This window comes from Vulpes vulpes, chromosome 4 (assembly GCF_048418805.1).
Source record: "Vulpes vulpes isolate BD-2025 chromosome 4, VulVul3, whole genome shotgun sequence".
NCBI classification, from domain to species: Eukaryota; Metazoa; Chordata; class Mammalia; order Carnivora; family Canidae; genus Vulpes; species Vulpes vulpes.
In genome coordinates this window covers 59,798,527-59,810,706 of record NC_132783.1, presented here as the reverse complement: position 1 = coordinate 59,810,706, position 12,180 = coordinate 59,798,527, and the positions used below count along the sequence as shown (strand labels likewise).

General features: G+C 40.8%; 2 protein-coding genes and 1 pseudogene across 2 annotated transcripts in view; 2 read left to right on the top strand and 1 right to left on the bottom strand.

The window, feature by feature from the left end:
* LOC112927385 (uncharacterized) overlaps positions 1-7,254 on the bottom strand; it is a 90,402-nt gene extending 83,148 nt beyond the window's left edge. Inside the window, exon 1 of the mRNA XM_072755857.1 lies at positions 7,181-7,254. Within this exon, the coding sequence (XP_072611958.1) occupies positions 7,181-7,231 (51 nt within the window). The 5' untranslated portion in view covers positions 7,232-7,254. The remainder of the gene's footprint in view (positions 1-7,180) is intronic.
* On the top strand, positions 2,725-3,257 carry LOC112927387 (PRELI domain containing protein 3B-like; annotated as a pseudogene).
* Positions 7,255-9,930: 2,676 nt separating the features above from the next.
* On the top strand, positions 9,931-11,355 carry LOC140598596 (uncharacterized). The gene is made up of 2 exons (XM_072755875.1): positions 9,931-10,775; positions 11,178-11,355. The coding sequence occupies exons 1-2, from the start codon at positions 9,944-9,946 to the stop codon at positions 11,186-11,188; spliced, it is 843 nt and encodes a 280-aa protein (XP_072611976.1). The 5' UTR covers positions 9,931-9,943; the 3' UTR covers positions 11,189-11,355.
* Positions 11,356-12,180: the final 825 nt, after the last annotated feature.

The window sequence follows — 12,180 nt, the reverse complement described above, 5'->3', positions numbered from 1 at the left end:
GGCACCTGGGTGGCTCAGTCAGTTGAGTGTCTGTCTCTTGATCTTGGCTCAAGTCTCAATCTCAGGGTCATGAGTTCAAGCCCTGCATTAGACTCCATGCTGGATGTGGAGCCCACCAAAGACAGACAGATAGATAATCTAATGCTGCATGTCTATTAAGGAAATTGAACCTATAACTTAAAATATCCCCACGGGTGCCTGGACAGCTTGGTCGATGGAACATCTGACTCTCAATCTCAATCTTGTGAGTTCAACTCCCATGCTAGGCACAGAACTTCCTTAATGAGACAGAAAGAAAGAAATCTTCCCATGAAGAAAACTCCAGGCACAGCTGGCCTCAAATATTAATCATTCCTAAGAAGTAGCAACAAAATAAAACAAAATCTTATAGAGAAAGCAAGAGGAAATACTCAAGAATTATGTTATAAATTCAACATATCCTTGATACTAAATACTAAATCCTAATAAGAACATATCCTTCTGCCACCCCCCCCCAAAAAAAAACCCTTACTAATCGATCTTTCTCATGGACACAAATATAAAAACCTAAAACAAAAGTATTACCAAACGAAAACCAGAAACACAGAGAAAGCATACCATGGTCCAGATAAATTTCTTTCAGGAATATCTAGTTAGTTTTATATTTAAAAATTAATTTAATTCATCAACTAAGAAAATAGGAGACAAATCATATGATGATTTCAATAGGTGTCCAAAGCTAATAAAATTTAATAGGCACTCATGAGAACAAGAAAAACTTTATATAAAAAGGAACAGAATGGGACATCCTTGAGGTGATAAGAAATGTGAAATAAGGAGTGCCTGGATGGCAGCTGACTCTTGGGTTTCAGCTCAGGTTGTGATCTTGATGTTGTGGGATCTGGTCCCTGGTCGGGCTCTGTACTCAGCAGGGAATCTGCTTGAGATTCTCTTTCTCCTTCTGCCCCTCCTGCGCATGTCTACATGCCCTCTCTTTCTCTCTCTCTCTCTCTCAAATAAATAGTAAGAAAAAAATAAGAAATGCAAAATAATACAGCAACAAGCACATATAGAAAGGAAGACTTTCCCTTTGAGAACAGAACCAAGACAAGGAAACTTATTCTTGCTTCTACTTAATATTATACATTGGGGGACCTAACAAGGTAATAAAAAAACGTTAAAAAATTGAAAAAAAGGGGTACCCTGGTGGCACAGTCAGCTCAGTGTCTGACTCTTGGTTTCAGCTCAGGTGGTGATCTCAGGGTTATAAGATGGAGCTCTATGTTAGGCTCTGTGCTAAGTGCAGAGCATGCTTAGAGTTCCTCCCTCCCTCTCTCCTTCTTTGCCCCTCCCTGCCACACTCTCCCACCTCAAACTTAAAAAATCTTTAAAAATTGAGAAAAGTAAATAAGAGCATCACTATTCCCAGGTTATATATATGTATATGTAACAAATCCAAATAAAGTAGAGATAAATTATTAGACGTAGTAAATTAATATAGAAAAATCATTGGGTTCAATAGCAATATATAACTAGCAGGTCAGCAATTAGAAAGTGTAATTAAAGATACACAGAAAGGGATCCCTGGGTGGCGCCGCGGTTTGGCGCCTGCCTTTGGCCCAGGGCGCGATCCTGGGGACCTGGGATCGAATCCCACATCAGGCTCCCGGTGCATGGAGCCTGCTTCTCCCTCTGCCTGTGTCTCTGCCTGTTTCTCTCTCTCTGTATGACTATCATAAATAAATAAAAATTAAAAAAAAAAAAAAAAAAGATACACAGAAAAAAACCACTAAATACATAGCAATAACTCTAACAATAAATAGGTATGCAAGAACTCCACAGAAAACTTAAAATTAGGGATCCCTGGGTGGCGCAGCAGTTTAGCGCCTGTCTTTGGCCCAGGGCGCGATCCTGGAGACCTGGGATCGAATCCCACATTGGGCTCCCGGTGCATGGAGCCTGCTTCTCCCTCTGCCTATGTCTCTGCCTCTCTCTCTCTCTGTGTGACTATCATAAATACATAAAAATTTAAAAAAATTAAAAAAAAAGAAAACTTAAAATTACTAAAGACTTCTATAAATGTAGAAAACATACCATGTTCACAGATAGTAGATTCAGTATCAAAAAATGAGCAACTTTCTCCACATCTATTTATAAATTCAATTCAACTCCAAGTAAAGTTCCAGCACATTATTTTGTGAATACTAACAATATTTGTATGGGAATGCAAAGGGCCAAGGAGAGCCAGAATCCTGTTGAAGAGGGAAAAAATGCGGAAAGATGTACACTACTAAATATACTTATCAAATGTGACACTGGCCTAAGAAGAGACAAACTAGTGGAACAGAACTAACTCCATAAAGAACCCAGACACAGATGTATACAGTATTACAATTTATATCACACTGCAAAACAGTGGGGAAAGTCATTTTTCAAAAATGGTTCTTAGATAAACAGTATGGGGAAAAAGTAACTTATCTACTTCATATAAAAGTGAACATCAGGAGGTACCAAGGTGGCACAGTCAGTTGAGCATCCAACTCTTGGGTTTAGCTCAGGTCATGATCTCACTGTGAGATCAAGCCCTGCGTCAGGCTCTGAGCTCAGTGAGGAGTGTGCTAAAGTCTCTTTCTCCCTCTGCCTCTCCCTGTGCTCACTAGAGCTCGAGCTCTCTCTCAAATAAATAAACCTTTTTAAAAAAGGAAAAAAGTGAACAGCAGGGACATTGTGCAGATGGTCAGCACCATGAAGATCTGGACTTCAGACTGCATCTTTGTCCATCAGAAACTATTACATCAGCTGCAATGCAGAAATACTCAATGTTGGAGTTGACATACTGGACAGACATACAGACCACTCTGGGAAGCAGCACAACTAAAGACTTCTCAGAACAGAGTGGAGACTGCCTTCCATTTGAAATCTCATACCAGTACAGCAAGAACTAAAACATATGCAAGACATTCTGTAATTGATCCTGCAGAGAAAATGATGCAACTTAAATCTACTAATATTTCATTTACAAATATGGCTTCAGTAGTTTGTACATATACTATACCCTCAGGACCCAGAAAAAAATTCTGACTCAAGAAGCCATAATCACTGTAAAAGGAGTAAGCAGTTACCTTGAAGGACTGAGGGCAAGTACGATAACTTCAAATGTCAATAAAAGCTTAGAAGCAATGGAATGGGTGATACATAAATTAAATGCTAAGACTGAAGACTTGGCAGCTTTGGCGAGAGGGAGCATGAGGATACCAATGGTGGCAGCAGGTTTTTAAGAGACATAATGATGAAAGTTGGTATACAACACCCACTCCCCAACTCTCAAGCTGGCAGTATATTTGTTATTTAAAACATAAAAATATATTTTAGGTATTTTTTTTTTAATAAGCTAAAGCAAAGCTATATGACTTTTGATCAAAACAAAGAGGTGAAGGGTTTCTAAATAAAAAGGATCATCCGAAGGTAGTACTGTCTGAAACGACCACCTAAATTTTTGATGAGTCTAGTATTTATGTGAAAATTTAACAATTTCTGAAAAATACCTGGAAAATTGTATTAGCATATTAAATCTCCTTTAAGGTAGAATTTTAAAGATTTTCATGCATTAGAACTCTACCTGGTTTTGGACTGACCCCAAAACAAAGCAGAGCCACTCAAATACACACAATTATCCTACTAGGATAAACACCAACAGCCTGCATGAGGGAATGCTCTTTAAAAGAGAAATTATGAGGGTGCCTGGGTGATTCAGTCAGTTCAGCATCTGCCTTTGGCTCGGGTCATGATCTCAGGGTCCTGGGATTGAGCTTCTTTGAGGCAGAGTCCCTGCTCAGCAGAAAGTCTGCTTCTCCCTCTCCCTGTCTGGCCCCCTGCTTGTGTGAGCACCCATTCACCCTCTCTCTCTCTCTCAAAAAAAAAAATCTTTAAAAAAGGAAAAGTATATACTTTTAAAAGACATTAATCTGTACATCTATAAACCACTATTAAAAACCACAGTGTTTTCTTTGTTACTTAGATGACATTTTTGGAGTGAAAATTATCATTAAAGTAATACATGACTCCAACAACAAAAAGGGATTTTAGTGTATTAAAGAGTACTGTATTAATTTGCTACACTTTTGTAACTTAGAAAAGGTACTACTTTCCTTGGATTTCTACTTTATGACTTTGTATGCTATAACATGGGCTTATGACATTCCCTGAAGAAATAAAGTCAACCTGGAATTTCATAGCACTCCAAACTTAGAGAGAACAGCTGTTCACATATTTTAGCATTTCACATTTGCCTAACTTATCAATGGCTCTACAATTGCTAAAGCACATGTCAGCTTATTTGAATATAATTATTTTTTGAAGTAATTGTGACCACAAAACATCTTTTTTTACATGAAAAGCTGTATGTCATTGAAGAAATTACTCAAATGATGTCTTTCTGAAGCATAAATCTGAGGTACTCAGTGTTTTTAATAAAATAGCGCAACTGCAGGGGGGTGGGGGGGGAGAGAAAAAGTGATAATGAGAAAAAAGGCACTGATCTAAATTAAGCACTACATGAACTGCTTTGGAGCTTTTATTTTTGGGAAATCCTTATTTTGGATGCCAAGGGGCAGCTGCACCTAAAGAACAATCCAATAAATGTATTTTGTTTCATATTTTGTAGAAGGCAATTGTCAACCAGTAAATAATACCCTTGATACTTGTAATTATTACACAAGGAGTATGTATGTATGTTACATACAGAGTATGTAAGATTTACTTATTTATTTCAAGAAGAGAGTGCACACAAGTGGGAGGGGCAGAGGGAGAGGAAATTGCAAGCAAACTGCCCTGAGGGCCGAGCCCAAGGGGGGGCTCCACCTTACAAGCCCGAGACCATGACCTGAGCCCAAACCAAGTCAGGCACCAACCAGGCACCCTCCAATAAGGTTTTTGATTATTTTTTGCAACTAGAAATGGTTTTTAGAACTGAAATAATATTTCAGCGAAACAAAACATTGCTAAACATTGACATTTGATAAAAAGTTGCCTTCTATAATTTCTGTAAATTATACTTGCTCTGAAAAAGGTGTGATGCCTTAATGATAAAAAGATTTCTAAACAACAAAAGTAAGTATCAAGTCCATTTAAACAAGCATAAATGTGAAAGAAAGCCAAAACAATACACATTTTAAAAATAACATGAGAGATTATATACATGGCCTTAGAGAAGGAAAATTAATTTTAAATAGGACACAAATGACACCAACATTAACAAATTTAATAAACTAACCTAAGGATCTGGAAAATTTTCCTTGTAAAGAGCCAGACAGCAAATTTTTAGGCCTTGAGGGCCAGATGACCTCTCCCCATTATTTCACTACTCAACTCCACCACTGAAGCCACAGATTATACACAAATGAATCACCAGCGAGGTAACAGGTAGGGATTGTGAGAGGAGCACGAGGGAGGCTTTAGAAGTGCTGCCAGTGCTTGTTTTGACATGGGCGCTGGATATGTAATAATTCATTGAACTCTAGACTTAAGATTTATAGATTTTTGGGATCCCTGGGTGGCACAGCAGTTTGGCGCCTGCCTTTGGCCCAGGGCGCGATCCTGGAGACCCGGGATCGAATCCCACGTCGGGCTCCCTGCATGGAGCCTGCTTCTCCCTCTGCCTGTGTCTCTGCCTCTCTCTCTCTCTCTGTGACTATCATGAATAAATAAATAAAATCTTTAAAAAAAAAGATTTATAGATTTTTTAATATACTTGCTATACATACAAAAATAGGATTTATTAAAAAATAAAATACATTTTACTTTAGCAATTGAAGAAGGAAGAATGCCTTCTTCCTTTCAGTAGGAAACTGAAACCTGTGTATAAAAAAAAGCACTACATATTGATAGATTTTGCACCTAAAGTAGTAATAGAGAGATATTATATCCTTACATGGACATAATAAAAAGCTTTATACGGTAAATTCATCTCCAAAAAAAAAGTTACAAAACACAGCCTATAACCATAGATAGCTGAAGGAAGGAATAAAGGTAAAAGCAGAAGCTAGTAAAAATAATAGTAAAGGGGAACCTGGGTACCACAACTGGTTAAGCATTTCAGCTCAGGTCACGATCTCAAGGTTGTGAGACTGAGTCCCACATCAGGCTCCACCCTCAGCATGGAGTCTGCTTGAGATTCTCTTCCTCTGCCTCCCTCCCTGTGATCACACGTATGTAAGCATGTGCACTCTCTCTCAAATGAATATTTTAAGAAAAAAAAAAAAGGAAAAACAACATAGTGAATATCAATAAAACCAAAAGTTGGTTCCATGAAGAATAAAATATTATGTCAAAAATTATTCACCCCAAAATAGAAAAACTATTAGGAACAAAATGGAACAAATTAAACATTTTAATTTTTTTTTTCAAATTTTTATTTAAATTCTAGTTAACCTACAGTGCAATATTGGTTTCAAGAGTAGAGTTCAGTGATTCATCACTTATATACAATACCCAGTGCTCATCAATACCTAAGTGCCCTCCTTAATACCTATCACCCATCTAGCCCATTCCTCTCCCGCCTCCCTCTATCAACCCTCTGTTCTCTGTCTTCAAGAGTCTCTTATGGCTTGTTCCCTCTCCCCCAACCCCCACTCCCATATACTGATCTGTTTTGTTTCTTAAATTCCACATATGAGTGAAATCAAATTTAGTATTTTTTAAATTAATTAATTTATTTATGATAGTCACAGAGAGAGAGAGAGAGAGAGAGAGAGAGAGAGGCAGAGACACAGCCAGAAGAAGAAGCAGGCTCCATGCACCGGGAGCCCGACGTCGGACTCGATCCCGGAGACTGGGACTCGATCCCCGGTCTCCAGGATCGCGCCCTGGGCCAAAGGCAGGCGCCAAACCGCTGCACCACCCAGGGATCCCCAAATTTAGTATTTTTTAAATGATTAAGAATACTGTAGAAAAGTTTATGGAAAAAAATACTGAAACAGAATTATGATGATCATTAAAAGAATAACACTTTTGACCAAGTGGGGCGTGTTTTAGAACACAAAGATTAGTTATTAAGAAATGTGGAAATGTTAATTCAAGAGACCTAAAAAGAAAAATTACATCACCATTCCCATAAAATTTAAGAAAGCATTTGGAAAAATTAAACTCTAATTTTCAATAAAATAAGACTCAAAGGATACTCTGTAAACATAACAAAATCTACCTCAGTCCAAAGCCAGCAGCATGCATAATGGAGAAGAGACATGGCAGGCATTCCAACTCACATGTGTTGTGTTAGTCCTTTCATTGTGCTCCTTATTTTTTATAGGTGGAAAAAGATAAAATCAGATCCTTTCATCACATTATATTAAAAAAATTCCAGATTAAGGTATTAGATATTACAGAAAAGTCTTACTAGAAAAAAGACAAAATATAGAAAAATTTCAAAATTAGGCTCCTGGGATCAGGAAAACAAGAATAAAAAATACAAGACACAAAAGGGTTGCATTACAATATAAAACTTTCAGGAAAGATATTATTATATTAAAAGACAAAACATATGAAGAGAAGATAATTACAACAATTTTAAACAAAAGACTACCATTTAAAATACACAGGGAATTCTTACAAAACTCAGTAAACAACCTAAAAAGCCAAAAATTCATGAAAGTTGCACAAACTCAATAATCAGAAAAATGGAAATTAAACAGTGAAGTTTTTCAGTCTTTAGTGTAAAAATAATTTTTATATCTAGGGAGAAGAGAGAAAAGTAGTCTTCTAATGAGTAAGTTTACCTAGAAAAATTAGAAATCTTCGTATGCCATACCTCAAAAATATTAATCACTGGACTCTAGAACAGTTATTCCTTTTTTTTTCTTTTTAAGAGCAGTTATTCTTAAACTTAATGTGTATCAGCATCCTATGGGCACCTCATTAAAAACACGGATTGCTGGGCCTTGCCCCCCAAATTTCTCTTCTAGTAGTTTTGGAAGGGCACATAAAAATCTGCATTTCAGATGAGTTTCGAGGTGACGCTGCCATTTTTGGCTAAAGAATCTAACGTTGAGAAGCACTGACCCAGAGTCTGGAGATACACTTGAATGTACGCAGAGAGAACAACGATATTCACAGCAGCGTTTACATTAATGCAAAGTGGAAATTACCAAAATGTCCACCAATAAAATATAGTATTTAGAATACAGTGCACCCATACAGTGGGAAAAACAGAGCATTAAAAGGGATAAGCTACATATGGATAGATCTCAAATTATTGGTGAACTAGGAGAAAAAAATGGCTATATTGTATACATTAAGGTAACTGATGTATTTTTAGAAGTCCTCAAAAACAATGAACAGTATTGTTTAACAATATTGTTTTGTTTTTCAATGTTCATGTAGAGATAAAACGATAAAGCTAGTAGACAAAAAACTGAAACTGAAACAATAGGGCACAATGCGGAAGACTCCAAGAAGGAGCCTCAAAAGAGTTGTATCAGAAGAGGACAAAGACAACTTGCTGGGTGCATAGTCAATAATGGAGCAGTTCTCCAAGGAAAGTAATTCCAACTGAAACACTGGCGACCTTTACCCAGAGAGATCTCAAAAAGTAGAGGGGAAAGAATAAGACAAAACTCTGTGGGATGAATCTGACTGGGAAGCTCAGACACATTTACCAGAGAACCTAACTCTGAACCACCTGCTGTGCAACTCATATACACAACCTGGCTAAAGTGTTATGGAGAGTTTTTGTAACAGGCAGGCAGGCCATTCATTCCTCTAAATGTATCAGGTTTTGTACCAGGATCAAACAAGACCATTATAAAATTAACTACCTGAACTAGCTCTTGGACTCTATTACTCACCATAAGGAACAGTTTTAGGCATTCATTTCAGGGCTGTCACTGGAAGATTATCCACCATGTGTCCCTATGTTAAAAGTTATCTTCCAAGAAGTCTTTGTGTCTTTAAAAAAAAAAAACAGTCTATATCCAAAACACAGTGTCTTCCTTTTCCCAGGATTATCAGAAACCTCAGAGATGTATCTCTGGACCAACTTAGAAACTCAGATATAGAATGATCAGTATCACATACAAGACAACCTGGCCCTCCTACTCAACTGTTACTTCATATTTTCTGTAAAGTTAGATCTTTATCTATTACTAATTTTCCATCTTAACATATGGACTTGTACAAATCTCACAAAGTCCACCGTGAAATAAAGTGAGGAATGAACAACTTACCTGGAATTCGTTCATTTTCTGCTGTCTTGAAAAACGCAGGCAACTCTGAAGATATGTTGGGTTACAAGAAGAGGAGCGGGGTCATGGAAGACCTGGCCTGGCTGGGGGCTCCTTAAATCCTGGCGCCCTATAAAACTGCACATATCCGAGAGGGGAAGAATGTCAGTACCCCTGACCTTCAGAAGGGGCGGCAGATGTTCAGAGATCACCTAACATGACTCCCATGCTCTTGGGCATAAACATTTTTCGCTGGGTAAACGCATATACTTGCTCCCTGAGTATTCAACAGTTTAAACTTCCCTTGAAGCTCACAAAAAAATCTTTAAATAAAAAAACTGGTTTAAACAAAATATATACCCAGTGAAGAAACGTTGACTCTTCACCAAAACTGTTGTAAAACTACTCCCGACTGATCTTGTTTATCAGGTTCCCTGGACCTCTGGTTAGGGCTTTCACAGAAAGCTGTGAAAAGCAGCGCTTTAAGGAAAGGTCTGGGCTTCAATTTCTATATCTTGGTTGCCATTTCTCAAAAGTATCTTTTAAATTTGTTTTTCCTTGCAAGGAAAAGCGGGCAGTTCTGTCTCGAGAGTCAAGGACACGACTTTTCCTCTTCGCCGCTAACGTACTGTGATTCTGAACAAGTCACTAACCTTCAAGAGGGGGAAACTCTTTTTTTTCTTTTAAATGAGACAACAGAATTCTTGAGGATCCTGAATGCGAGGGCACGCGCACAGCAAGATGCAGTGATGGGCACGCCTGGGGAACTGCTCGGACTCCAGGAAGGGCAAAGGGAGAACCGAGGGAACCGGGTCTCGCCGAGCGGTGTGGCAACTGAAAGCAGCCCTGACAGGTGCCCCAGCCCCGTCCCCGCCGCGCACGCGCACGCGCCCTCCCCGCAGCGCCCTCCCCGCAGCCGCCCTCCCCGCAGCGCCCTCCCCGCAGCGCCGTCCCGTTCGCACGAGCAGCGGACCCCCGCCGCGCACGCGCACAAGCGCTCCTACTGCGGCCTCCGGAAGCGCGCGGCACGCTCGGCGGAGGAACTGGTGACCGGATGCCCCCGACCCCTAGTCCTGATGGAGCTGTCCCCATCGGGCCGTCGGGGGAGTCCGCGGACCTGCTCCACGCCCTCGGGCACCGACCGCCCACCCCGGACCTGCCGCCCCCAGGTAGCGCGGCGCGCTCGCGGGCACTCGTCCGACCGTCCCGGGCTCACCTGTCGCTCCCTCGTCGCAAGGCACTGGCCCGAGGAAAGCGCGGAGACTCCGCGGCCCGGGAGAAACCTCTCGCGCGAGACCCGAGGAAAACGGCGGGGGGGGGGGGGGGGGGGGGGCGGAAGCAAACAAAGGCAGGAGGAGGGACCGGGCATGCGCAGAGCGGGGACGTGCGGGCCATCCGCGCCGAGACTCGCTGCCTTTCCTGGCCGACCCCGGCGGGGCGGGATTGGCCGAGAGCTGGGTCCCGTCCTCCCCGCGGGAGGAAGCGTGGGCCCCGGAGATGCTGACCAAGCAGCTGGAGCCCGCCAGGGACGCCCGCAAGCTACGGGTTATACAGCTGAGGTCTCTGTGCGGGACCTGCCTGGTAAGTTCACTCGCAAATACTGGGAAGTAGATTCCATCGATACAGTAAAAGAACATTAAAAAAAAAAAAAAAGTATCTGGCACCATCAGGGATTCTGTGAGAAAATGAAAAGCCAAGGGCTGAGGCCGGACTCAAGAAAGCTAGTTCAAAAATCATGAAAGCAATAAATGAACAATGTAGATGAACCAGAAAATTGACCCAGTCGAAAAAAGATAGACCTTTATTCATTCACATAAGCATATTCCTTCCTGTGTGACAGGAAGATTATTTGACTGAATGGAGAGCCACCCTTCCACAGAATGAGTCAGTATTCTTTGACAACATTCCTCTAAGCATCTCAATAAACTTTTGTTTTTTTTTTTTTGTTTTTTTTTTTTTTGAATTTTTATTTATTTATGATAGGCACACAGTGAGAGAGAGAGAGGCAGAGACACAGGCAGAGGGAGAAGCAGGCTCCATGCACCGGGAGCCCGACGTGGGATTCGATCCCGGGTCTCCAGGATCGCGCCCTGGGCCAAAGGCAGGCGCCAAACCGCTGCGCCACCCAGGGATCCCTCAATAAACTTTTGTATATACTTGTTTCCTCTTTGATTTTTTTTGTGTACCTTGATGTGTTCTCTACAAAAGCATTCAGACCTCCAGGGGGGTGTTGTCCAGTTACCGGCCTGACTTAAGGGCATGGCGGGGGTAAGGCCTCTGGGCGGGGGGGGGGGGGGGGGGGCGGGGGGGGCCCACCCCTGTTGTCAGAGAGGGATCAATAGGGCTACATGTGGGAGAGCTAGTAGAAACCACAGAGTCACAGAACTGCTGGGATTAGATACCAGTGATGGTCGCACAACTCTGTGAATATACTTTAAACCAATGAATTTTCTCTTAAAGGAATGAATTTAATGTGAATCATCTCAATTTTTAAAATACTTTAAAAAAATAAAAAGCTGTAATGTACTACTAGTGGCCAAGGTGAAGGGCCATTGCCAGAGTAATGTTACAGAGAGCATCCTGCAAACAGGAAGAAGGAGCTTGCTCCTCCTCTAACACTGTCCTCCAAGCCTCCTGTAGTTTGGAGGACAAAACAGCCAGCAGTCCCCTACAGCTCAATAGGTTAAGTGCCCTACTCTTGATCTCAGTTCATGTCTTGATCTCAGGGTCATGAATTAAGGACCCATGTTGGGCTCCACACTGGATGTGAAGCCTACTTAAAAAAAAAAAAAAAACACAAAACTTCTGGTTATGCAGAAGTACACTAACTTACATGGGGGTTGGTTACAAAATACATTAAGAATTTGGTTTACACAAGAACATTTAAGACATCACATTTTTAAAAAAATATACTGGAGAGAGGTGCTAGGCTGGTTCAGCTAATAGAGCATGCAATTCTGAATAAGAGGGTCATGAGTCTGAGCCC